Genomic DNA, 24,667 nt, shown 5'->3' with positions numbered 1-24,667 from the left:
ACCATATTATTTTGTCTGCTGAGCAATTAGAACCACAAGTCACCCAGGGAGGCCAGGTCAGGAAAGCTTCATGGGTGGGGAACGGAAGGCTACTGTGATGTTGGTTTTTCCCTCCTCAAACCAGATTTGAGGAAAGGAGAACATGCAATCTTCATTCAGCTGGCCTCTCAAACCCCGTTTTTATTCAATCCATCAGTAAGAGTGTCTTCCAAATCCCCATCTCAGGTCTTCGTAGCCTGAAAGAGCAAAAGACCTTTTTATACGTACGTACAACTAGCTTGCAAGGGTAGAACAGAGAACTCCCTGCCAACACGGTTCCTTCCCAGCCTGACTCCAAAGGGAGCCATGGCTTTTCCCTACTGATCTTTCTCCCTTTTGCCAGACCCCCACCCCAATTTACAGCCCGTCGGTGTGGAAGGAGATGATCAGGAATTAAGGGAACTAGTCGAGGGATTGTTTATTACAAAGCTGTTAGGCATCTGAGGAGGACGCTGAACCCTACAAGGAAACACTAGTACTCATTTACAAACAGAACTCAGCATTTTTATTCATTGATTGACTTCCTGCCAGTTTTGATATTTGCTACCACCAGAGAAGAGCGTAAAAACACAGTACAACATTGTTAACCAGTTAGGAAGGCTGGAAGGGAAAGCAAATCCCAGTACAATTGCAAGTAACTTGGTGGAGTTAATAATTCAGATTTTTTAACGGATCCGCAATGAAGCAATAAATATGCCGCTGCATTGAACCAACAACAGGACTTTCACTAAGTTTGTGGTTTATTGCATTACAGTTTAAAACTAAACATTACCCAGCATCATATAGCTCTTCACCAACCAGGTAAGTGACACTTTTTCATGTTATATGCTAAATGGCTAAAATTATGCAGTAGCTGAACTAGACTAGGACTAGTAGAGGTAGATATTGAATGGGCAGTGCCAGGCAGAAATAAAATGTCGTTGAAGTACTTTTTGCCTTTTGTTATGAACAGTTAGCAGATGTGACATTTTCAATTAAAACAACAAACACCTTAGGAAAGCTATTCTAAGATGCTTTGGATTTTCTAGTAATATTTCTCTTGCAATATTCTTACAAACCCTTATGATATGGTCCTTTGTAAACTGGACAGTCTTTGCCCTCCAAGTTTTCTGCCCTGATTTACTTAAGACCAACATACAAAGCTAGAATCTTTGTGAACATACTACTATTTGCTTGTACCAATCAAAGTAATACACATTTACAGCTTCCTTGGCATGGGAAGACTGCATTTATAGTATTTACAGCTTCAGTAATCTTTCTAGTAATAAAAAAGCTATTTTATACTTAATCTAAAATGGAATTTCTATTATGCCACTTTCTTATAACTCACTTCAGTCTCCTTTTGCCAAGCTGCTGTACCCATTGCTCCTTGCCATTCTCACCGCTGGCTCTATGCTCTTGGGAAGAGTCTCTGCCCAAGACAAGCATTAAAACTGGTGTTTGTAGACTGCAGCTTGAATTTCCAGAAAATATAATCATGACAACGTGACCATGAGTTTTGTCAAAGCGTACACCCTTTGCTCCTTACAACATCTAAGAACAGTTCATTTACTTGAACACTCCTGGAGACAAGAGCAACCATTTTCCTCCATCTGTAACAGCTTTCATTAATGAACTTACAGACTGCTCGGTTCCTTACTGCTATTACTAATCATACTACATTTGCATTGTTTTCCTCCGCAGAATCCCAGAGCAGTATGTTACAAGACAAGCATAACTCTTACTTCCACTTAGTTTGAGCTGGTTTACATTATCGCTTAGGTAGGAACCACATTTTTAGAGCAAACTTTATTAGGGGGAAAGACGGGGAAACATTTCAAAGCCAGCTAGCAACCCAGTACAGAACACTTAAACATTTAAAGCAATCATGAAAATAAAAAAAAAGGAAAAATAAAACTATTTTAATTCAGGTATATTGAGCTGGATTAGTCTGTCAAGTGGTTTTGTTCCGTTAGTGGCACACATTCAAAGCACAGCTGTGGCGTATGGGATGCTAGCACTGCAGGAACGATGGCACTGCTGCCCAAGCCCTCAAAGGCATCGCGTTGGACAAAGATCTTGAGTTTTTTATGTGAACTTGCTCACGTGATGGTATCTGCACCTCTGGTTTCTCAGCCTGATCTCACCCTACTCTCATCAGTCTGTTCTTTCTATAAAGACAACTCTATTTAGCTGAAAAATAAGGTGTTACACTGTCTTCCAGGGTCTACTGTACAGCTGGAGCACCTCCAGACCTGGAAAAGCAAACGAAAGCAAACACTAAAGGAAGCTGTAACAGGCTAATTAAACACACCTCACCCGGCCCTATAGAGCACTCTGGGAAACTCAGAATGTTTTCCCTACGCTAGGAGAAAAACTTGGTGACAAACTCCAACCTGTGTTCTGGCTGACACACCACACATCAGGGCACGATTCCTCCCCTATGAACATGGAAGCATTAAGACCTCTACTGGAAAAAACCCAACACAATAACTGCAGAAGAATATAGAAGCTTTTAAGGCATTTAAGATGCAAAGAAATAAGGAGAGTTACTGAATAGATTATTCTGAGACCATTTTACCTGTTTATTCACACATGTGAATGCTCTGGTTTCCAAATGGAAAAGGCGAGTACCTCACCTATCATGTTGGGGCAGCCAACCACGTTTGGTTACTTGCAATTTAAGTCCACTTCTGACTCTGGCTTTGCTTTATGCAATGTGCATTTGCACCATCTACACTATCTAGGGAAAAATTATTTGAACATTTCTTCCCAGGAAAGATCCATGGCATATGTCATCACCAGTGGCTCCACCGATGGTGAAAACATCTTTCTCAGGTGAAAAATCATGAAGAATTGCACCAAATCATGTCACCAGTAAGCTGATGTTCTGGGTCACTCAGCCCATGACTGCAATCCCTCCTCACCTGCTTTGGCAGCCGACCACCAGCCATTACAATTGGGGGTCTCGGCATGCAAAGGAGTTTCCCTGGAGCACGGCGCTCCGTGCCACCGCCTCACCAGACCCATTGCATTGGACTGGAACTTCATTTCCAGCTCTTAAAAACTCCTCCTCAGATGTCAGCATTGCATCTAACACGAGAGGTGCCAAGATGAAAGAATAACAACTCCTTTGCTGATCGAAGAACCTTCTTCTTCAGGTAAAGTCTTGACTTTAATTTCATTTCCTGGGATTGAAGTCTTCTGAAAGGGGATGAGGAACTGCTTTAATCCAAAAGCAACATCTCTGAAGCACTGTGGATGCCTTTCAGCAAAGTTACAATGAAGTGTCTTTGGGGAAATCACAACAGATGTGTAGACAGAGGCTTCTGGAAGGCCCACAGAAATATTTTTTCCCACTTGCATAATGGAAGATTAATAACTTCTTGCTTTTTGTTCATCTATTTCAACACAAAAACAGGCAGTGAAAAAGTAAAGGAAATAATCCCATTTACAGGAAGCACCCAAAAACCAGAATTTGGGGAAAAAATAATTGCTTGACGCAATTCACAATCTGTTAAAAAGAGTGAGCACTCATCTGCCTCCAGCTAAGCATCAGAAGCCAAGGAAACGGCAGCAATACTCAGGGGCAAGGCCAAAAGCTCATAGCTCGTGTAGGCAAAGTTGAAACATCTTCAGTGGTTGCAGAAGACATGCAGTCCAAGTATCTCAGGCTGCAGAAAAGACTGAGATCTAGACATAAATACCAGAGTCAATTAAAGGCTCTATAGGTATTCTAGTCCCTAAAAGCCCAGCAGATTAAATATACAAATATAGCAACACAACTTACATTTCCGACATGAACTACACCGCAAACGTACACAAGGATAGCCTAACCATGAAAAATAAAGTGGTGCTGAATATACGAGAAACAAAAACCTGTTCATCTGACAGTTAGAAAACTACAAACCCTGATAATTCTTCCTGAATTTCCTAACTGTATGTGTCAATCACTGAATTCCATGATGTGGAAGAGGAAGGCTGTGTATCCACACGACAGATACTCTGTAACTGAACTCCTGCAGCAAAGAAGGCACTCACTTTATAAGCTGTAGTTTATTTTCTGCTCTGTTTTATACGATGAGCCTATTAAAAAAACACATTTGTGCACTTATCTATATTATTAACACCGTAGACTTGTAGACTGAAGCTTGACTTGGAAATAAAATTCAACATAACATTGGTGGAACTGAAAAGCCAAGTAGTAAAGCATTCTGTGTTATAGGACTTCCCAGACATTCAGTATTTACATACAAAGCATTTGCACTTTATACTCAACAACCACCCATCAGCAGTGACATTATTAGCGCAACCGGACAACACAGTGAGCCAACCCTGATCTGTACTCTAATGAACCCATTCATTTTCAAAGTACAACAGAGATTGGTTTCAATATTCACACAATTGTTTTTCAAAACGTTTTATTGCATTATATTTGGTACCTTATGTTTGACAAAGGAAATTACATCTGTAACTGCAGGAATAAGAAGCTGGTCTGTTATTGAAAAAAAATCTTGGGCCCCTTAAAAGTTACAAAGTCTTGGGCTTGCCTGAAACAACTGAGCAAGAAATATATTCTTAGAAATGTAGGGCTTCAAGTATTACAAACCTGTGACACTGTGGAAAAGTTCCAGAGGTATCTAAACTGCAGCACTTTTTATTTTCTGCATAACGTGAACAAGGCCTGCTGAGGTTTTAAACTATTAGTCTCTTGATCAGTCAAAATGGTAGTCAGGAGTTCTCCTCTTTGCAACTTCAAGTCATAGTATGTTCTCATTTTGTTTTCACTCTACGTGAAAAATGCATGCTATCTTTCTAATTAGTTGGTGCCACATCACAGTGCATAATTTTATTTGGTTCTTGCATTACAGTTTTAAAAAGTTTGGCCAGCCTGCGCAGATAGGTTTATCTCAAGAACAGCAATGTTGATTCTCCCCACCCCACCCCCCAAGTTTAATTCAAAGAGAGAGCGAGTTCTAACTGGTTCCTTCTGTTAAAAACTGTGGTGCAAGAACACCAAACTGATCGTGTACAGTGAATTTCAGAGACACAACAAGCTTATTGAACACACTATGTTTCTTAATTCTGCTTGATATCCGTATGTCCCAGCATCCGCAACATCACGCGTATGCTGCGGGTTTCTCTGCATATTCTGATTCACATTGCATACTTCCTATGGACAGAGTCATCCCTGCATCAAAATCAGTCAGATGCTAAAGCCCCATCAACTCTTTGTGCTCAGTGAAAGAATCCAGTGCTAAAACAGCATTTTTGCTGTCTGAGATAACAGTAATCTCACAAGACAAATTTAAAGTAATATTTCTGCCACACACCTGCTCTGAGGGCTATACGCCTCCAGATTTCATATAAATTAGTTTAAAAACATGGGTAGGTAGGTAAGGAGAAAGGTTTTTTTCTTCTTCAATTTTAGCAGCTTTTAATTTTTAAGAAACCGAACAACCTATATTCAGTAATATGTTAGATATTTTATATATATATTTTGTCAGCAGGATAAAAAAAAAATGTAAAACTATTTGAAGGCAACATTTTTTTTTCCTTCCGTTCTCTGCAAGTTAGAACAATTCAGCAGGTGCGTGACAAAAATATTATACACCAGATACGGTCCAATGTCATTTTTTTCCAATAAAGTTGTTCATATTTCATTGGCCAGTTCTTCAGGTTCTGCAGAACTATCTCCATTAACTGTGATCTTCATATCGTCTTCATATCCAGGGGGCATGAAAGCCAAAGCATAAGGAAAAAGCTTATGACAATTTGCTCTGTACGTTTCAGATGCTTCTTTACAGTCTCCAAGGCTACCGTCACATAAAGCTTCTAATACCTCCATACAAGTCTAATTAAAGAGAAAAATAAAGAGGTGTTATGGCTTCTTAAACACTGATCTGAGCACTCACAAAACAGAAATATGACACTACAAAGAAAAACTCCAAGTATTGTCTTCAGGTTTCTATCAATATCAAATGACTTTTTTCTTACTAGACAGAATATGAAATACCAGCATAGTCTGATTTGAAATGATGCAGTTTGAAGAGAGTTAAAAACCACTTAGAAGTTTTGACTGAAGATGCAAATACTGATTTGCCACTTTTTTCTTATTTTCCTAAAAAAACAAATTATTCTTACTAGTTGGCAACCAAGGATCAGGCTTACTTGCAACTCAGTATGTTTTTTGGGTTTGTGGTTCATCATCCCTTGTCCCCCCAGCCTTGGGACACACTGAATATTTCAGCAGCACATAACATGCATTTGAACATTAGTGTTCACAAGTAAAAACAATGAATCCAGAATATATGCTATGATTTCTTAATAATGTTTTTTGTGAACATGCTTTCAGATAAAATTGGAAGAACTGCGGAATATAATTAAAATGTAAAAATAGCATCAGCTGAATAACCATAATTAGATGTGATAACATTTCTGGTAGGAAAAAAGTATCATTTTTACATTTAAGGATATGTGACTTACTGGTGTGTCTGTAAGCAGAGAACTGAACCAAATTACTCAGATATTATCACATCCTTCGGGTATATCTGCAGTTTCATATCTTTTTTTTTTTTTTTTCCCCCCCACAATTTAGAAGAGAAAAAGGAGATTTCCTGGGTTTTTTGTTTTTCAACTTGCACTCCAAACATGAGAAATCCACCCACTAAGCTTCACTAAAGCCCAGCAGCATTTAACATCCTTCCACGTTGGGTATGCCAGTATTAGCATAGTAAGCGAGCCTTTTTCCTCTCTTCTGACATTTACTTTGGCTTTTATTTATTCTGTGTATTGAGATTAACTACCCTGTCCTCCTGCTATGGGGTTATGAAGTTCTCTTCAACAACCCTTTTCCCCCACATTAGCTCTTTATGACACTGGCATCCACAGAAGGTCAAATATATGTAGATTTATGCCTGCAATGTGCCCTGAGGCAGCTGGTCTCTACTAAAAATGTAATGATAAATTTGATCTCTTTGCACATGAGAATGCCTTTCAACAAATGCCCAGACTCCTTCAGATTCTCATCTTTTTAGGGCACTTTCAATTTCCCACCTAAAAGTTCAGCAGAACTCCAACTCTTACTTTATATTGGCACCGAGAATGCTTAAATTGAACTTTTTCAGTTTTATCGCAATGCTGCATATGTGATTTTTATACACTGCCGAGTCAGCAAACGCTTCTTGCAGTCCTACCAAGACAAGACTTCTCTAAAACAACTACATATTTTTGGTTAAATTTTAATCTTTCCCCAGTCCAATGCCCAGAATCCCCCACTCTCAAGCAAAAAAATGCAGCTAACAAGGTAAAAAGAATGTTGTTGAGGGCAATTTAATTTTTGTTTTCTAAATCTATTGATAATCGATCTTAAGCTCTTTGAGACTGTTCAAACAGTAAAAAAGTTTATAAAAAATACTAAGTATATAAAAGACATGACTTTGTGTCCCATAAGCAGATCTGCTAGAGAAACAATCATCCTAAGCAAGTTCATAAATCATGGTAAATTGTCTTTTGTTGTCTCTTTTTCCCCCTCTGTTTTGTCCAAAAATTCTACTGTGAACTTAAATCCTTTCCAATTAAAGTTCTGTTGAACCCAGTATATTTCCACAGGGGTGTTTTTTGGAAAATACCCATTTTTGCCCACAAAAGAATAATTTTACCAAAAGGTTCACTAATTTTACTTGCAATAGATCCAAAAAATCCTTGAATGCCCAGATATAAAGAGCACAATAAAGAAATAAAGTGCCAGGGGAACTAAGAGAAACAAAATGTCCTGAAGCTTGCACAGTCTGCCAAGAAATCTCTCTAATACTTAATTAAACATGCTGGACACTCTTACAGTGGTGCCAGAAGAAACTGTTTGACTGGGACACAGAAATAGTTCTAAATAGACTAAAGAAAAAAGAAAGGATGCTTTATTCCTGCTCTACTTTGCCAGGTAAGGTTCTGACAGTGTGCAGTCACAGGAAGAACTATCCATGTTTATTAATTAGTTATTTAAGTACATATGAAGGCCAAAAGGTGCATTTGTACCGTTTATTAAAACTAAGATAAGTTACACAGATTGCAGGGGGATGAATATGGAAAGCCTTGGGATAACCTGAGCCACTCTTAAGTCCATCTTTTTCTTGTGAACAGTTGCTTGTGCAACAGCTAAAGCTCAGACAGACCCCAACCTTTTCTTATTGGGGAGCTTTAGCATCTTTCGCCATGAGAACTCCCTTCTGTTTAATAAGCTGTCCTATTCGCTGCAGCAATAACACCATTTCTGCTGCTAGCTATTGTCATATTATGACAAAACTAAATTAATTTAAATGTGTGAAAAGGACATTAAACATTTCTGTTCAGATGAACCTGATACTCCTTTCTCTCACATGACAACCCAATCTCGCTACCATAAGGCACAGCTATCATTTCAGCTTCCTTTTAACTCCATCATTTTCATAAAGTTTCCATAGATACAGCAGAAGTTGTTGGTTACAATTTGTAAATGTGTGTTACCTGAAGATTTCTGTTAATGAGGGATTCATCCAGGGTCATTGCCAGCTCCACTGCTCTTTTCTGACTGGAAGGATCTAAATAGTACATCATTTTGGCAGCTACGGAAGAAAAAATAAGCTTCATCACCCAGTGGATGACTAAAAACATCTTCTATACAAACATCAAATAGAGATAATATGACTAAGAGGGGATACCGAACTCTATAGGTAGTAGTTCAAAATGCAGCGCATGGTGGGATCCCAGGCAGCGAAGGTAACAAATCAGACCTGCTGACACACCACAGGTCCCTCCAGCACCACCACTCACATCTCCACACAGAGGAGATGTGCACACATCTTGTTGTCACATGCTGTCAGGGCACAGCTCCAAGTCCCACGGCACAAATGTAGTTGAAGGGGCTGGATGCCAGAAAAGACGTGGAGAACAAACGCTGCTTTTTGTGGCCAGGTGTGAGCCCAGCCTGAGCCGTGGCAGGAGCGCCGCTCCCCGGGGTGCTTTACATCCCGTTCCCCTCACGGTGCTGCGACGCCCACTGCAACACATAGTCACTAGTGACAGACAGGCTTTTGTAACAGGTAACCAGAACCAAAGCTCCTCTTGTTAGGTGTACCAATAGCTCTGGGTGTTACCTGGCTTGCTGAGCACGCATTTCTCTTGGCAGTCAGCCTCTTCAAATACACATAACAAAAAAAAAAAAAACACTTTGCAACTCAGAAATACTACTTCACATACTACACAGCTTATATGAACTGCTTCACAGATGCATTAAATACAGTTAGTCTTATGATACATTCATAGAATAGAATCACAGAATAGTCTGGGTTGGAAAGGTCCTTGAAAGCTCATGTAAGTACAATCCCCCTGCAATGAGCAGGGACATCTGCAACTAGATCAGGTTGCTCAGTGCTCCGTCCAGCCTGGCCTTGGAAGCACACAGCATGCATTAGAAATGACAACAGGGCTGAGAGGTCCAAAAATGGGTATTTTAGCAGCATACAGAAAAAAAAAAAATATAGAAAATCTGGTGGTCATGTTGTCACACCACCACAAACTGAGAAAAGAAAAGCATTCCTGATGGGAAGAGTCACTGGCGCTGATACTGAGATGCCCCTGCTAGATAAGCCCAGAAAATACAGAAGCATGGAAGAAAAAGCATAATGGCAAAATACCTGATAACCTATGTGGTAGTGAGTCATAGTTCTTTTTAAGGAAAGCTTCATTGAAGTTCTTTGGATTAGTTGCTCCAAAAAGCCGATTCATTTCTTGGTTTAATACTGTTCTAACTGCATCAGGCAAATCCTTACTTTCAGATACTATTGAATTGGAAAAAAAAAGAAGTTAACAGAAGTGAGTACAGGTAATCACAGTAAAATCTATTTTATGCATTTATTTTAATGTTTGTCATATTTACATTACTAATATAATAGAAAATACCCAAAACCTTGAAGAAACATGCATGAAATTCAAAAAGGTAAATAACTGGATGTGGTTGGAAAAAGCTTAACTGTGGTAGTTTTCTGACGCTTAGAAAAAGCCGAAGCCTCTATTCCAATACAATCTCCCCCTTACTAATTAAAATATATTAGGCTCAAAGATTAAGATCAGAGAAGTCTGTTCTTAAACATAGCTAGTCTGTAGCCACCAGCAGGAAGGGTGACCTTCGGGGCAAGGAAAAGGAGAGAATCCTTCCAACCTTCTGAAAAAAAGGACATAATTCTAAGCCTTCTCCTCACACACACTGACACAGACTGCCAATAGAAAAGCCAGATTCCTCACTCTGCAGTTTTCATTTCTTCACTCTTTCAAGGGTTCAACGTACGACTCACAGTCTTAAAAAGACTGACTAATACTTGTTGGAACAACTATGAAATCCAGCTGCAGCCATAGTAAACATATTTAATTTTAGCATGAATCGGTTGTTTAAAAGCTTTCTAATACATGTATTAAGTATTTGTAATTAATTAGACTAACAGTCTGTAAGCTAGCAATCAGTGACTGTATGCAGGTTAGGCATCATCTGGAAGCATGATGTCGTATCAAACAGATACATACCACTGCTGAAGAGATGAATCATACACTCATGAAGCCAAGGATGGCTAGAATCAATAGCAAAGGCTCTCTTCACAGACTGAAGCATCAGAAGGAACTTCTCTGGAAAAGAAAGCATTGGCAAATGGTCAAAAACCTGTGGCTGGAACTCACTGCATTAAGTTGCAGGACTATTTAGTATTTGAAATTAAAATGATCAGAAGAAATGAAAGCTGAGTGTTCTGCAACAGTCTTTTTTCTAACACGCATTCATTTAAATAGCGAATTAAACATGTTAAACTAGTAAATACATTTGAACAGAATAAATTCTTAAAGTATAACATTTAACTGATACAAGAATTCAAAAGTCATGTGTTTCAAGAGACTAGCTCTTATTAGCAACTGCACACCGCTTCTTTACAACATGCAGTTCTACCAGCTATAGACACAAATAACTAGGGCAAATGCAAGCTGGGAGAATTAACTGCAGCCTCACTGCTTATAGATTTAACCACAGCAAAGAAAGTGGATAATTGCCACATGTTCAAACTCTGGTTCTTCACAGACTGCTTGCAGCTGGGGTGTCGGTCCAATGACAAGTTGTGTCTCAACATGGACTCTGCATATCTCATCAATATTTTTTGCTTAAATTCTAATATACATCTTTATGAACCGCAAATTGCTTTACTTCATTAGCTTTCTCGCTCACCTTTTCGAAAATAAATCTCAAAGGCAAAAAGATGTGTCTCTATTTTGTTCTTCACTAAATTCTTCAGGGGTGTTAAAAATTTAATGGCTTCTTCCAAAGGTGCTTCAACCTACAGATTCAAGGAAGTAACACACAACTAAGTCACAAAGCTTAAACCTAATAACTCTACAACAAGAGAATTTACTATTTCTGAGTCACAGAGTTACTCTCATAAGACAATGCATAGATGCTTAGAACCTCTTATGTGACAAACTTTGAATCTTTCACTCAGTGTCTAAACACAGACGGCCAAGTCTCAAAAAACTGCTTTGTGATGGTTACAAATCACATCTTCCTAGATACAAAGATATTTTTGCCTTCTACCACACGTCAACAGCAAACACAACTGTAGCTGAACCTGCACTGTATGGGCTGCAGAGCTCTTCACGCCAATCTACCCACACAGGCCCAAGATGTTTGTCAACGACTACTTTATGCCCATGACAATCTGTTCACATGAGCTTCAGACGGGTTCCTGAGAGCTGCTGGGTCATGGCAATGCTCCCAGCCAAGATACTGACAGCAAGCCTGAAGTAACTAGGTACTGATCACAGTGGCCGAATCTCAGCTGTGTAATCCAGTCAATGGACAGCTTTAACACAAATTAATTCTGTACCAAGGTTCTTTACAAACAGATCTCTTGCATCTGGAGGCTAGGGATAACTCAAACAAGAACTGTTGTCCTTCATACTAATGTGTTTATGAACATAAGCTACTAAGAATGAGATACAAAACCTGTCTGTCAATAACAATTTAGCAATTTTGAAGTAATACACTTCATTGCAAAAAAACGAGTTGAAGGCAACAATGGACACCTTAGGAAGTTCCTGCTAACCACATACTACAACAGTTTCAAATAAAAAATGCATCATTTATACATGCTGTTGTGAGTTTGCATACATCAGTGATAACTGTCCACTTAAACTATCTGGAACCTATAATGAAACAGATTTGAAAGCTAAGCCTTTAACGCCAAAGCTACATATCTACCAAAGAAGTCTAGGGGCAACCGTTTGGGGAAAAGTGTTTGCAAGTGACCAATTATTTCAGAAATGGTCTTCTGGCAGTGAAAGCCAACTGAATTTGAAGTGTCTACATCATGATTCTGACATTAAATCTGAAATATAATTAGGGAAGATTTGCCAAAGGAATGTGTTATACAGCTGCAACCATTTGCTATAATCTTAGGGACTGCCTGGATTTTCCTGGGATATGCCATCACGTCCTTCTACTCCAGAACTCAAATTCAACATATGCCATTGAGACCATTTAAATCTTAACTGGCACTGCAATTTAGAGTGCTGCTTCTTCCAAGGGGTGAGCTAAACAATGGGAATACCAACAATATTCTTAAATGACTACTCAAGTTTTTAAAATCTCTTGCTTCCTGGCTACAAAATGAAGTTCAGTCTCAGCTTTCAAACATCATCCCATCAAGAGCCAATATTATTCATTATACATGCAATGTGAAAATACCATATCTATCAGTACTTAGATACTATACTACTACAAACTAATTTTTCCAATCTATATATGTTTCATTTTGTTTCCCCACATTTTTAAAATGTTTTCCTGCTCCTTACAGGTACAACTTTTAGCACAACTGGGTCACCTCCCATTTATATATCTTGACTGTTCTTAATCCAGATCTCAAAATCCATCTCAGTCTAGTCTACTGCTATTTCCAAACAGGTTCTTTATCTTTCCTGTCCTACCCCATTCAAAACAGATGCGAACAAATGCTGTTAAAGCATTCAGTGCTTCAATGCCTCCTCTTTCAAAGGTTGTCTATGCTGAGTAAATAAAAAAAAATACTACGGGACATAAAGAGTGAACGATAATCACCTTACATACAGAACAGAAAGACTTCCATCCGATCAACTAGGAATAGGGCATAATCAACAAGTTAGTGCAATACACACACAAAGATAATTCCACCTGTAGCAAATGTCTCTGACTTCAACCACTGCCTTTGAGAATCAGGCACAAAAGCTGTGATTTCAGCACATTACTGACAGCACATCCAACAAACTATCCCTAGAAAATAGTTCTTTTTATAATACCACCTGTGAAGAGAAGCCATACAAAAAATGAACAAGTTATCTGAGTGGCTTTCAAGTCATATGTGTGCTCACTATAACTTTCATAGAAATTTCTATGAGTTTATTATTACATTTGTAAGCACCTTTGCCAGTTTCTCAGGGATAAGTTCTTCTTTCGGTCCTCCAATTTCTTCATCATCATCATCTTTCTTCTTTTTCTGATTCCTCTGTTGCTTCTCTTTCTCAGCATTCTTTTTCTCCTCCTCCAGCTGTGCTTTCTTTTGCGCTCTTCTCTGCTTATTTCGTAGCTTCTTTAGCTCCTTGTCAGACATATTTGCTGCACACACACAAAGGGCAAAAACAGACAGTGTTGATGTCTAATTTTAACAGCCTCAATCAGCTGCCAGATACTATAATCTTTTTTTAAACCGTATCTACTAATAATGCTGCCATTACATTTGTAAAAGCTAATTTACTACAGACAGATTATTTTACAGCCTACGCTGCTGCTTCATTATTCAAAAAATTTCTCTGAAAAATCAGGGCAATATTAATTAGAACAAAAGTATAACATGCTGAAGGCAGGACAAAGTAATTGCTGCGTGACTTCACAAATCCAGTGCCAGGAGTAAAAGTGCACACCAATACACATTGATTTCTTCCTTAGGTATTACACAAGTTATGTTTAATGTAGTAATTAAGTGGTCTAACAAAAACAGAGTGAAATAGTCACACTTTGGCACAGACAGTTCCAGGTTTCCTTTTAATGCCTGACAGACAACTGGCACTTGATTCATATTCAGATTCTCTCCTCCCTCCAATTAAAGCACGGAAAATTCATTTAAAACACAACAGAAAGTGCCTACATGAAATTCTTTTACAATTCTACTTGTCTTAATTTGAACCTAAAGCCACACAAATGAACTGAGATGAGAAACCTTAAAATTTGACATTCCTCTTGAAGGACTCAACAGCCTCTATTCATACCATTTGAGTTGCCTCAAGCCACAATCATTTAAGTTGTTCTCCAATCACAAATGAGAAAAAAAAAAATTGACAGATTTAAATATTATTTTTACAGCAGAAGCAAAGGATGACAAAATTTAATTTGCTACCTAGTCAAATTTTTGCATACTGATAAAACACTACCTCCAAGCACACCTGCTTCAATATGTCTTTTCATAAACCAACGACCTTGAGAATTCCATGTTTTCCCAGCAATTTCATAAAACAAACATATTGTTACTTAAGAATTACAATGGCAAAAAAAAAAAAAAAGTTTTTTAACAAACAAACTTTCAGTAACACATCTACTTTTACATGCAGACCAAGTTACAATTTGCCTACTTTGAGTTGTGACAAACCCTTACTTCTTGGCTACTACAGCTGACATAAGAATGCTGGATATTCATAAAATATTGACTAATTAGCGAAACTGCATATTCAATAAATCCTGAAGGTTGAATACCTGTATCAGCCTCGTGTTCTTTATTTTCATCTGTTAAGGGATTATCATGAAGTTTCAAATATATCTCTATGGCAATTCGTGCTGCTTTGAAGTAGAACGGGTGTTGTCGAAGGATATCTTCTAATTTTAACAAGTCCACGTAAGACCTAAGGGTAATCTTCCTCATACAGTAAGTGTGAAAGTCAAACTGGTCATCCGTGATTTCTACAAAATGCTAACACAACATAACATTATTTAGTAAGTATTAGTAATCAGATACTGACCTTCACTTTTCAAATACACTTTCCCCAAAGGAATAATTTAGTAAAAGCCTGCTGTTTGACAAACACACCGTAACTGTTAGAAACCTGAGTTAACAAAACTCTCCAAAAATAAAAGTCATGGGGAAAAGAAGGCTTCTTAGGTCAGAACCAAAACTGACCCATTCCACAATCTCTTAACAACTACCTTCTGACAATTTGCAGTTTAAGGGACAAAGGTTCTGCATTTGTTGTATTTAAAGAGCACTTGAAGAGTTTTTCTTCTATTAACTCCTTTAGTCTTTTCAGTCAAAAGTAAAATTTTGACTTCTACTAAATACTGTGGCAATGAATTCCACACGTGAATCACATGTGGTGTGATTTGCCCAAGATCTGCTTCCTCGTTGTCACCTGATGTCCCCTTGTTTTCGTTTGAGCAGCAGTGAAAAGTCATTCCCCTCTTCAACTCCTCCACCTGCTTATCATCTCATACAAATTCATCTTAAACTCAGCTGTTGCTTGTCAAAACTGAGGATAAAACAGTGAGCATGACAAACTAATTGAACTCTCTCAACATGGAAGTGACTCTAAGGCATGTATTTTACTAGAAGTTTTTCAAGGATGTGTGACAGTCAGATGTAAACAGCACATCAGATTTATCTAATGGAAGAAAAGTACTACTTCTGTAGTCACTTAATTCCCAACACTGTTCCTTCCATTGCGGCACTACACCAACACAGTAGTTTTTGCAGCACTGTTTACAATGGTTCCAGGATTTCCTTCCTGAGCAGCAATAATTCTCATTAAGACCTCTTACTTAAGCACAGGCAAATAATTCTACTCCCTCCACCACCTACACTGTTGAGCATTACTTTCAATCTGCCGTTTTATCATTTACTATTGAGACAGCCTTCTCTGCAAGTTCCTGCAATGAGGTTTTAATCACTTTACACCATCAGCAAGTGTTGCCCTCACGCTATTCGCTCAGTTTCTGTGATCATTTATTGATATATCAAGCAATGGAGACCCTAGAGATATGCCTTAGTAATTTCCATGGTAAAACTTCTTTTATTGTAAAAGCTCGTTACTTGTTCCTACCCTGTTTTACTGGCCATGAACGAGCTACTAATTCCATAAGATCAAGTTCCTTTCTTTTTCTGAGACAGTTTAGATCCTTTACAATGTGAAGGATGACATCAAAAGTGTTTCTGAAATCCAGAACACATTTTATCAACTAGACTGCCTTAAGCACAACTGGCACCTCTAGAAGATTTAAGAGGCACTGTCTTTTCTTACAAAAGCTTTGCTGATGGTTTCTGCATATAACATAATTATCTTATTTCTGATCTTACACCTTCGATCAGTTAATCCAATAAACAAACAGTGACTTAATTCCTTAGAAATGTCTTTTAGGGCGGTCTAAGTCAGCTCTTCATTTGCTGACCTCCTCTTCTGGTACTCAAGACAATCTACAAGACTAGCAGTAATACGGTCCTGGAAAATCATTTTGTTGATTTGTTTTAATGTGAGACTATTCCATGAACTAGTCTCTCCTACAGAAAAGCATCAGTGTTGAAATCTCCTTCAGCCTCTCTATTTGCAAAAAGGCAGAGCTTCCTACCAAGTCCTCCTCTTTGAGCGCTTCATTTACAGCCTCAGATGTCCGCTCTTTTTTCTAGGCCCTGTCAAAAAAACCTTCACTTTTTTCCACAAGTTGTGCATAATTTTTCGTTGTTGTTGTTGCCCCTAACTATGCGTCTGCATTTAATGTGCAAGTAACCCTCCTTTTTGGATACAACTTCTACTTTAAAAAGCTTTACATTTTTAATTTTTAAACTGTAGCTTTTTTTTTTTTTTAGGAGAGGATATTATTTATTTATTTATTAGATTTTTACATTTATTCTCTTCCTCTAAAATACAGTGGCACCATCTTTCCTTTACTTTAAGGTTAGGGTTGTGAGCTCAGCCACGTTCTTTTTGGACTTAAAGTACACATATTGTTGGCTTGTACCCAATACCTATTTATATTTACCCTGACAAAAATAAGACTATTTCTGAGAGTTTTCTGTTCTTTCCTGAATCTCCAAATGACGTTATGAGTCTTTTTAATACACAGTTTACAATGGCATTGTTAGGAGGAAATCTAATTTAATCAACTCATCTGTAGCCAACATATAATGAAGTCTCTCCTGAAGCTACATGAGGTAAACTCTTACTGCTCAGAAAGGAAACATATTTGCACAGTAAGCTTAAGCTAGTGGCTTTCAACCCAGGCAGTTTAACTAGATACGTACTCTCTCAATTTCATGGCATTTCTTAAGTGCTTCTCCAAATTTGTTCATTGCTTTGTAAGCTTGCGCACATTCTGTCTGAAACCACATGCACTGCATTTCATTCAAGTTCTCTACTGCCGAGGTTCCTTCCTGAAAGCAAAAACAGCATTATAAAATACCCCTGCCTCATTTAATTTGTTAGTTGTCATTTATCTTGCCATAATTAAAGGCACAAATAAAAAGGGTTTTAAAAGAATGCTAGATTTCAAAACTAGAGTCCTGAAAGTCATAAATGCCACAGTTAAGATTAAATTGCCTAGTTCATTAAGTAACTCTCCAAAGTTGCGTGTGTGTGCATGTGCATGCGTGTGTAAATATATTCCTCTAAATTCCAGGTTTTGGAAGAGTCAGAAACACACAATGAATAGCCAGGTAGTGACCATTTAACCGTGACAGTTCCTCACCTTTAGGACAGGAGAGACACTAACTCGGTGTTTTTAACATTGTGTGCCAGTGTAACACACTGCAGCAGCAAGAAAAATGGCAGAAAAGTTCTAGTATGTGGCATTTAGAAAAAAACTGAAACTTCCATCTCTATTTACCAGGGGCCTGCTGATTAAGCTAAGTGTACAAGCAACTGAGAGTAGTAATAGGTTATTTCTCATGCAGTCAGTACTAGAGCAGTGGCAAAGCAAAAGGAATACATTGGTAGCTTTGACACCTGATTCAGAAAAGGAGATTAAAGTTGTCTTTCAAATCTGGTATCTTGCACAGATCTGTGGAACTTATGACTTTCAAGCTTAATGTCAAAGTCAGCTACTTGGGGTGGATGCAGTTGTTCTGAATTTATTCTGATTTAGCAAAAATAAGGCTACTCAAGAATCAGCCAAGAGTCAAAGCTGGGATCATGACAGATAATAATCAAATGGAAGGGAAATGAGAATGCCTCAAATGAGAAAGGCAGTCTTCAAACCAGTCTGATTAAGGCAGCTAAAAAGTAGAAAACTTGTCAGTTCCATTTCCACCATGGTTCATTTAGATCCTTTTAAATGATTGCTTTTTAATTAAGCTGGTATTTGAGCACTAGACATAAAATCAAAAGCAGACAAAAAAGATTAGAGAGTACAACATCAGCAAGTTACATTTTTTAAGTTCAGTTTTCAGCAACTGGTGTGCTTACTTTTCGACATCTTAAAGTTGCTTAAGATACTGAGAGGGTCAATCAACCTAGATTCACAGCAGTTTGGCATCAAAAACTCCCATAAAGCTACTGAGCATATATCCAACAGGACTTCCCCTCTCTCCAGTTTTCCCTGCATGAAGCCCCCATTTTGCAAAATCCTTTGGCTTTCCCCTTATAAATTCCTCCTCGGTTCAACCCACCTTACTCCAGATTTCTCCAGCTCTTCAAGAGAGAAGAGAGAAGTGGGACAACAAACAAAAAAGGCTTGACTTCTGCAAGTAGGTCCCAACAGCCTGTTGCCTGCCTCCCAATGACAACTCATAAATGATACTGCCAGTATTCTAAAACTATAATTTGTCAAATATTCTGGAAAGACTATATGGAGCTGTATTTGACTTTCACTTACGAAATAATAACAGCAACAGAAGTCAATTAAAAAAGTAACTAACCTGTGAGACCAACATTATCAGATTAGGTTACTGCAGGGACAAAACCTGATGTATGGAATTAAGAAATCTGCACAATGCAAGCTGCTTCTCACAGCTAGCTAGTCATGGGTAAGCAGCCACAAAAAACCCAATTGAAACCAACAAAACCAAAAGAAAACAAAACAATACACACACAATCCCCCCCATACAACAGGCAGCTATTCCTTTTATCACTGTTAAAACATGGCCTTAGGGATGAAAGTTTGTTCACAAAAGGAAGACATCTCAGAAAGCCTCTCATCTAGTAGCCAAGAGAAGTCCGAAATTGCCAACTTACTACCATTAGAAAAAAAAAAAAATAAAAGACATAGGCAACTGTATCAGATCTTTCAAGGATCCTACAGAATCAACATTAAAGCCAAAGACTTATCAGAAAAATATTTTTTTGAGGTAGTTATCTCTAAAATGGGCATGCTGTATCTTTCCTACCTGACAAAAATGATCAAATTCAAGCTTTACAGTTTTCACTTAATACTATGGAATCACGCTTATCCAAGCTTAATTCAAACCCTGATACCAACTACCATTAGAGTGAAGCAAGCAATCACAGTTGCTTTGAAAACAAAACTTGAAGATTATTGTAAATGTGAGTGGAAAGTTAACACAAAAAGTTATTCCACACAGGATAAGACCCATGGTATTCAAAGGAGCTACAGTTAAATGCAACAAACCCTTGTAAACTTAGAACACATTTCTTCTGCTTCTTTAATGGAGTTTGCTTTCAACATATATTTTGCACATTTGGAGTTGATAAATCTGTCTGCTGTGTCCAAAGCCTGAGCCTCATCCATCCACCTTGCAGCTTCTTTAATATTTCCAGCATGCTTAAAGAGACAGAAATCAAAATTAGCTTTAACAATTATGAAATATGCATGTTTTATCCACTCACTGTTTAATATACTTAGTTAATTTGAAGACATTTTTTTAATAAATAGCTTTCTTCAGGAAAGCAATAGATCTCTAAAGAAAAAAAAAGCAGAAAAAATTACTTGACCCCATTATGGTCTTTTGGTACTAAATATTTTTTTCCTGAAAATGCTTAAAGGACACTTTGGATAATCCCATTCTCATACAATATCATATTGTAGTTGAGAAATTGTTTTTAAGTAGTTAAAAAGAGGGATAAGAACAGGTGCAAGATACTTCAAACATCAACTAAATTTATTAGCGTGATTTTTAATACAAAAACATAATTGTAAATTGGGAATTCACATTTTGCAGTATACTTGTGTACCGGGTTTGAGTAGCAAGGTTTTGGTAGCAGGGGGACTATAGGGGTGGCTTCTGTGAGAAGCTGCTAGAAGCTGCCCCATATCCGACAGATCAAGTGCCAGCCAGCTCCAAGAGTGACCCAGCGCTGGCCAAGGCTGAGCCCATCAGCAATGCTGTCAGCACCTCTGGGGTAACATATTTAAGAACAGAAAAAGCCGCTGAACAACAGCAGCTGGAGAGAAGAGTGAGAATATGTGAGACGAACAGCCCTGCAGACCCCGAGGCCAGGGAAGGAGGGCAGGAGGTGCTCCAGGCGCTGGAGCAGGTTCCCCTGCAGCCCGTCGTGCAGACCATGGCAAGGCAGGTTGCATAATACAAGATTAACACTTCAACGTTCACATCAAAACCCTACAGGGAAGTATAAGCGTATCTAACAGTCTTCCCTCATAACAAATAATCTCTGGTCACTAAGAATAAGCCAAACTTACCTTATAGATTTTTGCTTTCACAAGGAAGAGTTCTATCAAAGTGGGAGTACTTTCTATAGCAGCATTTATATATTCTAAAGCCAGGGATGGCTGTCCAATTTTATCATAATGTTGAGCCAAATAATACTGGACCCAGAGTAAAGTGGTTGGAGGTTCTTCTTTACCATCATCTGGAAAGAGACAAATGGAGGGAGGTGGTTTTTTTTTTGTTTAAAAAACAACATGCCAGCAGTGGAGTTCTATAAATATAGCCACAAATTCTTCCTCTGTGTCAGGCTGTCACAGCAGACCTGGGAGTGCTTCCAAACACCTGGGTCCAGGTAAGTCCATTAATTGTTCTCTTCTCATACTGTGGTTGTTAAGGGAAAGGAAAAGTCAGTCACTGTGTCAGGAGGGAGTTCAACTTTATTCCAACTAGTCCCTTAACCTGGGCAGCCAGATGTGCAAGACTGCAGTGCATGATGCAGAGTTCTTATTTAAAACTTTTAGATGAAGAGTATAGCAAGGAGTCCTGCTAAACACAAGTGTTCATGGTTACAATGCAAAGGATTTCAGTACATTCAGCATTTATGCATTTTCAAACCACAGACTCGAATATTTTTAAACAAAACAGGGTATCTGTTCGAAACCTTAGCTTTAAAAAGCTTTTCTGCCTCTACCTTTGACAAATTTATCATCACCATTCACCTAAATGTATCCTTGACAATATTCCTATACACAAGTCAGTTCTGAAAGTTAGAGAACTCTCACTGAAATCCACAGTACTACTGAAGTCCTTAAAGTTATGTTCATTACTCAATTTTCACTATGAAGCACAGCACATTGCAGGGGAAGAAAAGGGGGACAAGGGATCTAGTCTCAAAAAAAAAAAGGTTCTGGTTGTCAGTTTATGATATAACTTAACTATACAATTATATGCATTTGTTAATTTTAAGGCAACATAAAATTGTTCATTTGAATGAAATTTAATATCAAAGCAAATATTGAATTGAACTGAACTAACAGTAAATCATTTTCTTAAACCAGAAAAGCATAAATGTGTTTGAAAGGCTTGAACACATTTAAGCAGGTGCTGAGTGGCTATATTGTAGCCTATAGCATTATATTCAAGGGAAAAATATAACAGGCAAAAACGTCTTTAATAATTAGGATAATTCCGTAAAGTTGTAATGTGTATTGTCATTCAGCTATCTTAATTATTTCGCCATTATAATCCATCTACCAAGATTTCAAGACTATGTTCTGTTAATATGGAATGCAGAAATGTTTTTTCTCGGTGATTTTCTGTTATGATGCCATTGGGTAAATGATCAAAAAAAAAAAAAAAAATCAGCACACAGTTACCAGAGAAGGAACTATGAAGGCTGGATTCAGTACATGTAGAACAATACCTCGCAACAAGACAGCTGTCAGTCAAATGTGGTTTGTTTGTTTGGTTGATTGTTTTGGTTCAACTCTCAAACAAAACCCCAAAGAACACAAAACCCAGCCCCCATCAAAAGCTCCATAACCCCCTTCCTCTGAAGACCGTGCTATCAGTATCCTTTTTTGTTTGACATTTCTCTAATTAAATATTTAACATATCTTTCAAATTCCAATTTCCCAGACAATGATAAACCCAGCTCTTGAAAACAGAATACTTCAACACAGAACTGCAAAAAGATTATGAAATTTATGGATCCAGCAGAAGTTTTAGAACAAGTGTCTAGATTCTGAGTACAGATCTTATATATGACAGCTTAAATGCATCCTAAGGATAGCTACGGTTCAGTTCTGTGTAAAGGAAAGGAAAAAAAAAAAGGGGGGGAAACCCCCTCATCATCTCAATTTCCTAGGTCCCCACTGATTCTCTGCTTCTGAATGGTCACATAATTCTTACACCAGGCACTATTTCCATGAAGTATGACTGCTTTAACACTCACCATTTGGGTTAAACAACCTGCAGCTTCTTAGAGAGGTTTCATAACCTATCACAAGTTCTTCTATGATTGCCACCTACAGATGCAAGACAAGAAAAAAAAAATAATCTGTGGGCAGGATGGTATTTTATTTCAAGTTGAACTATCTGGTGTTACCCAAACTCGTTATTTTTTGTGAGAGAATTTTGCAATATCCTGAATACATACAGGAATGCACTCAATCTCACCTCTCTCTTTAACAAATTAAGACCAAGTATTTCCCAGTTAACACTTAAGCAGCTTATAACTAAGTAAATCTTCGTTTGCTACATTTACCATCTTGGCAGAAAGGTGTGTATGCTTGTACTTCACTTTTTTCCTAGATATACTAGACCATAATACACAACAGTGTTGATGGAGCAAGCACTGGAGAAAGTCTCCTTCAACTCTTCAATACATCACAGCCACGAGGTAAATAATGTAAAAAGTGGGGGGTAAAACCTACCTTCTCCTTGTCTTTATATAACGACCTCAAGGTATTGAAGACTGGTGGACAACCTTTGCTGAAATTCATCCTTAGAAACTTGTCCAGGCATTCCTTAAACTTTTCACCTTGAGAGGAAAAAGACCTGTTGATTTTGTTTTACCACACATTACTTGTCAAATACAGACTATTTATGCTGTTAAAACCTTAGCATCTAAGAAACACAAGTGTTGATCACTACCTGCTCAGCAAAAATGCACCTACCCGACAAAAAGTTTAATGGTAATCTTCTTGGAACTAGTCCCCTTGGGTATTTAGTCCAGGCCTCTTCATAGATCTTTAGCCTCTCCATCATATTAGCTGTAATAGAATTTTACAGTTTATTTTTTTCCCTTCTTTCTTGGTGGGAAGAGAAAGGGTGTGATTTATATCTGGTTTAAAAATACTCAGAATATAGAGCAACTAATTGGCTATATACTTCCTCAAGAACATTAACTTCCATTTTATTACTTTTAAAACTGTCATTAACTTAACGATTTCAATTATTCAGTAAGTTCCTCTTCCAAGAGTGGAAGACTAACTGCTTATCTCTCATCTGAAAAAGAGTTCTTGCCTTATCACTGTGCTGGAATATTGAACAAAGAAAACCATTCAGGAGAATCATGCCCGTTTTCCCAAAACCAGTATTACCTACAACATAAGATTAAGGTAACAGAGACAGTAAAAGAAAAATTGTAAATTAAAACTGTCTTCTAAGAAATAATTATCTTCTTTCAACCATGCACAAAGGTTTACTGCATTTTTTGTTATTTTGGTTTTAAATAAGACAGGGTAACAACAATAAAAAAATACTTCCAGCCTTTCTTAAAAAAAAGAAAACACCACCACCACACACACACACAGTATGACGATATGTAGACATTAAGACTAAAAAGCAAACTGAAATGAGGATTTTTTAAAGTAAGTTTTATTATTGAAAGCAATACAAGTTTTTGATACATAAATAAATTTCAAATGTGCAGAAACAGCTTATTTACTACAATAGATCAAATCATTACCTGGTTTAAGTGCCTTTTCTAGGCCCTTGTAGTAGGCCCAGTTTTCAGGATTTCTTTCCTGCAGTCCTTTGTAGACTTCAACTGCTTCTTCAAGTCTGCCAAGCTGAAGCAGGAGGTCTCCTGTGTGAAATCCAAGAAGTTTTAAATTTAGGTAACGAGACACTGAAGTAAAAAAGTTTAGATAATTCTTAACTCCATTTAGATTCTGATTTCTTAGAAAGAATGATCACAGTGGCATCACAAACTAGTTCACAGATATGCTTTTACATTCATATTAGGTGCAATTACAATTAAGATTCTACAACCCAGCCAGTAACTTCTGAAACTTCCTTGAAAATTTAACATTAAAAGCAAGATGCATGTGATTTTTTCCTTACTTACTGCAGTGACTGGTTACTTTAAATGCAGTTGGTATTACAGAAGGCAATTAAAAGCAGTACACAGTATTTCATGAATATGGCATCATGAAAACCAAACTGAATTGCAGAGCTGCAAATAAAAGAACGGTTCTTCAGTCTGGTATTTCATAAAACTAATT

At 37.8% G+C, this 24,667-nt stretch overlaps 1 protein-coding gene across 2 annotated transcripts in view; it reads right to left on the bottom strand.

The window, feature by feature from the left end:
• Positions 1-4,055: 4,055 nt before the first annotated feature.
• NAA15 (N-alpha-acetyltransferase 15, NatA auxiliary subunit) overlaps positions 4,056-24,667 on the bottom strand; it is a 40,782-nt gene continuing 20,170 nt past the window's right edge. The window contains exons 7-20 of one of the 2 annotated variants that reach the window (XM_082050903.1): positions 24,130-24,249; positions 23,336-23,431; positions 23,093-23,199; positions 22,612-22,684; positions 20,690-20,859; positions 19,661-19,813; positions 17,340-17,468; positions 14,807-15,020; positions 13,470-13,675; positions 11,258-11,366; positions 10,573-10,671; positions 9,690-9,833; positions 8,521-8,618; positions 4,056-5,872 (exon numbers count right to left, since the gene is read on the bottom strand). In XM_082050903.1, the coding sequence (XP_081907029.1) occupies positions 5,672-5,872; positions 8,521-8,618; positions 9,690-9,833; positions 10,573-10,671; positions 11,258-11,366; positions 13,470-13,675; positions 14,807-15,020; positions 17,340-17,468; positions 19,661-19,813; positions 20,690-20,859; positions 22,612-22,684; positions 23,093-23,199; positions 23,336-23,431; positions 24,130-24,249 (1,919 nt within the window). In that variant the 3' untranslated portion in view covers positions 4,056-5,671. The remainder of the gene's footprint in view (positions 5,873-8,520; positions 8,619-9,689; positions 9,834-10,572; positions 10,672-11,257; positions 11,367-13,469; positions 13,676-14,806; positions 15,021-17,339; positions 17,469-19,660; positions 19,814-20,689; positions 20,860-22,611; positions 22,685-23,092; positions 23,200-23,335; positions 23,432-24,129; positions 24,250-24,667) is intronic. The other variant, XM_082050904.1, reaches the window with a different exon arrangement.

The sequence above is a fragment of the Streptopelia decaocto genome (assembly GCF_964273445.1).
Source record: "Streptopelia decaocto genome assembly, chromosome: 4".
Taxonomy (NCBI): Eukaryota; Metazoa; Chordata; class Aves; order Columbiformes; family Columbidae; genus Streptopelia; species Streptopelia decaocto.
This window is presented reverse-complemented; position numbering and strand designations above follow the sequence as displayed.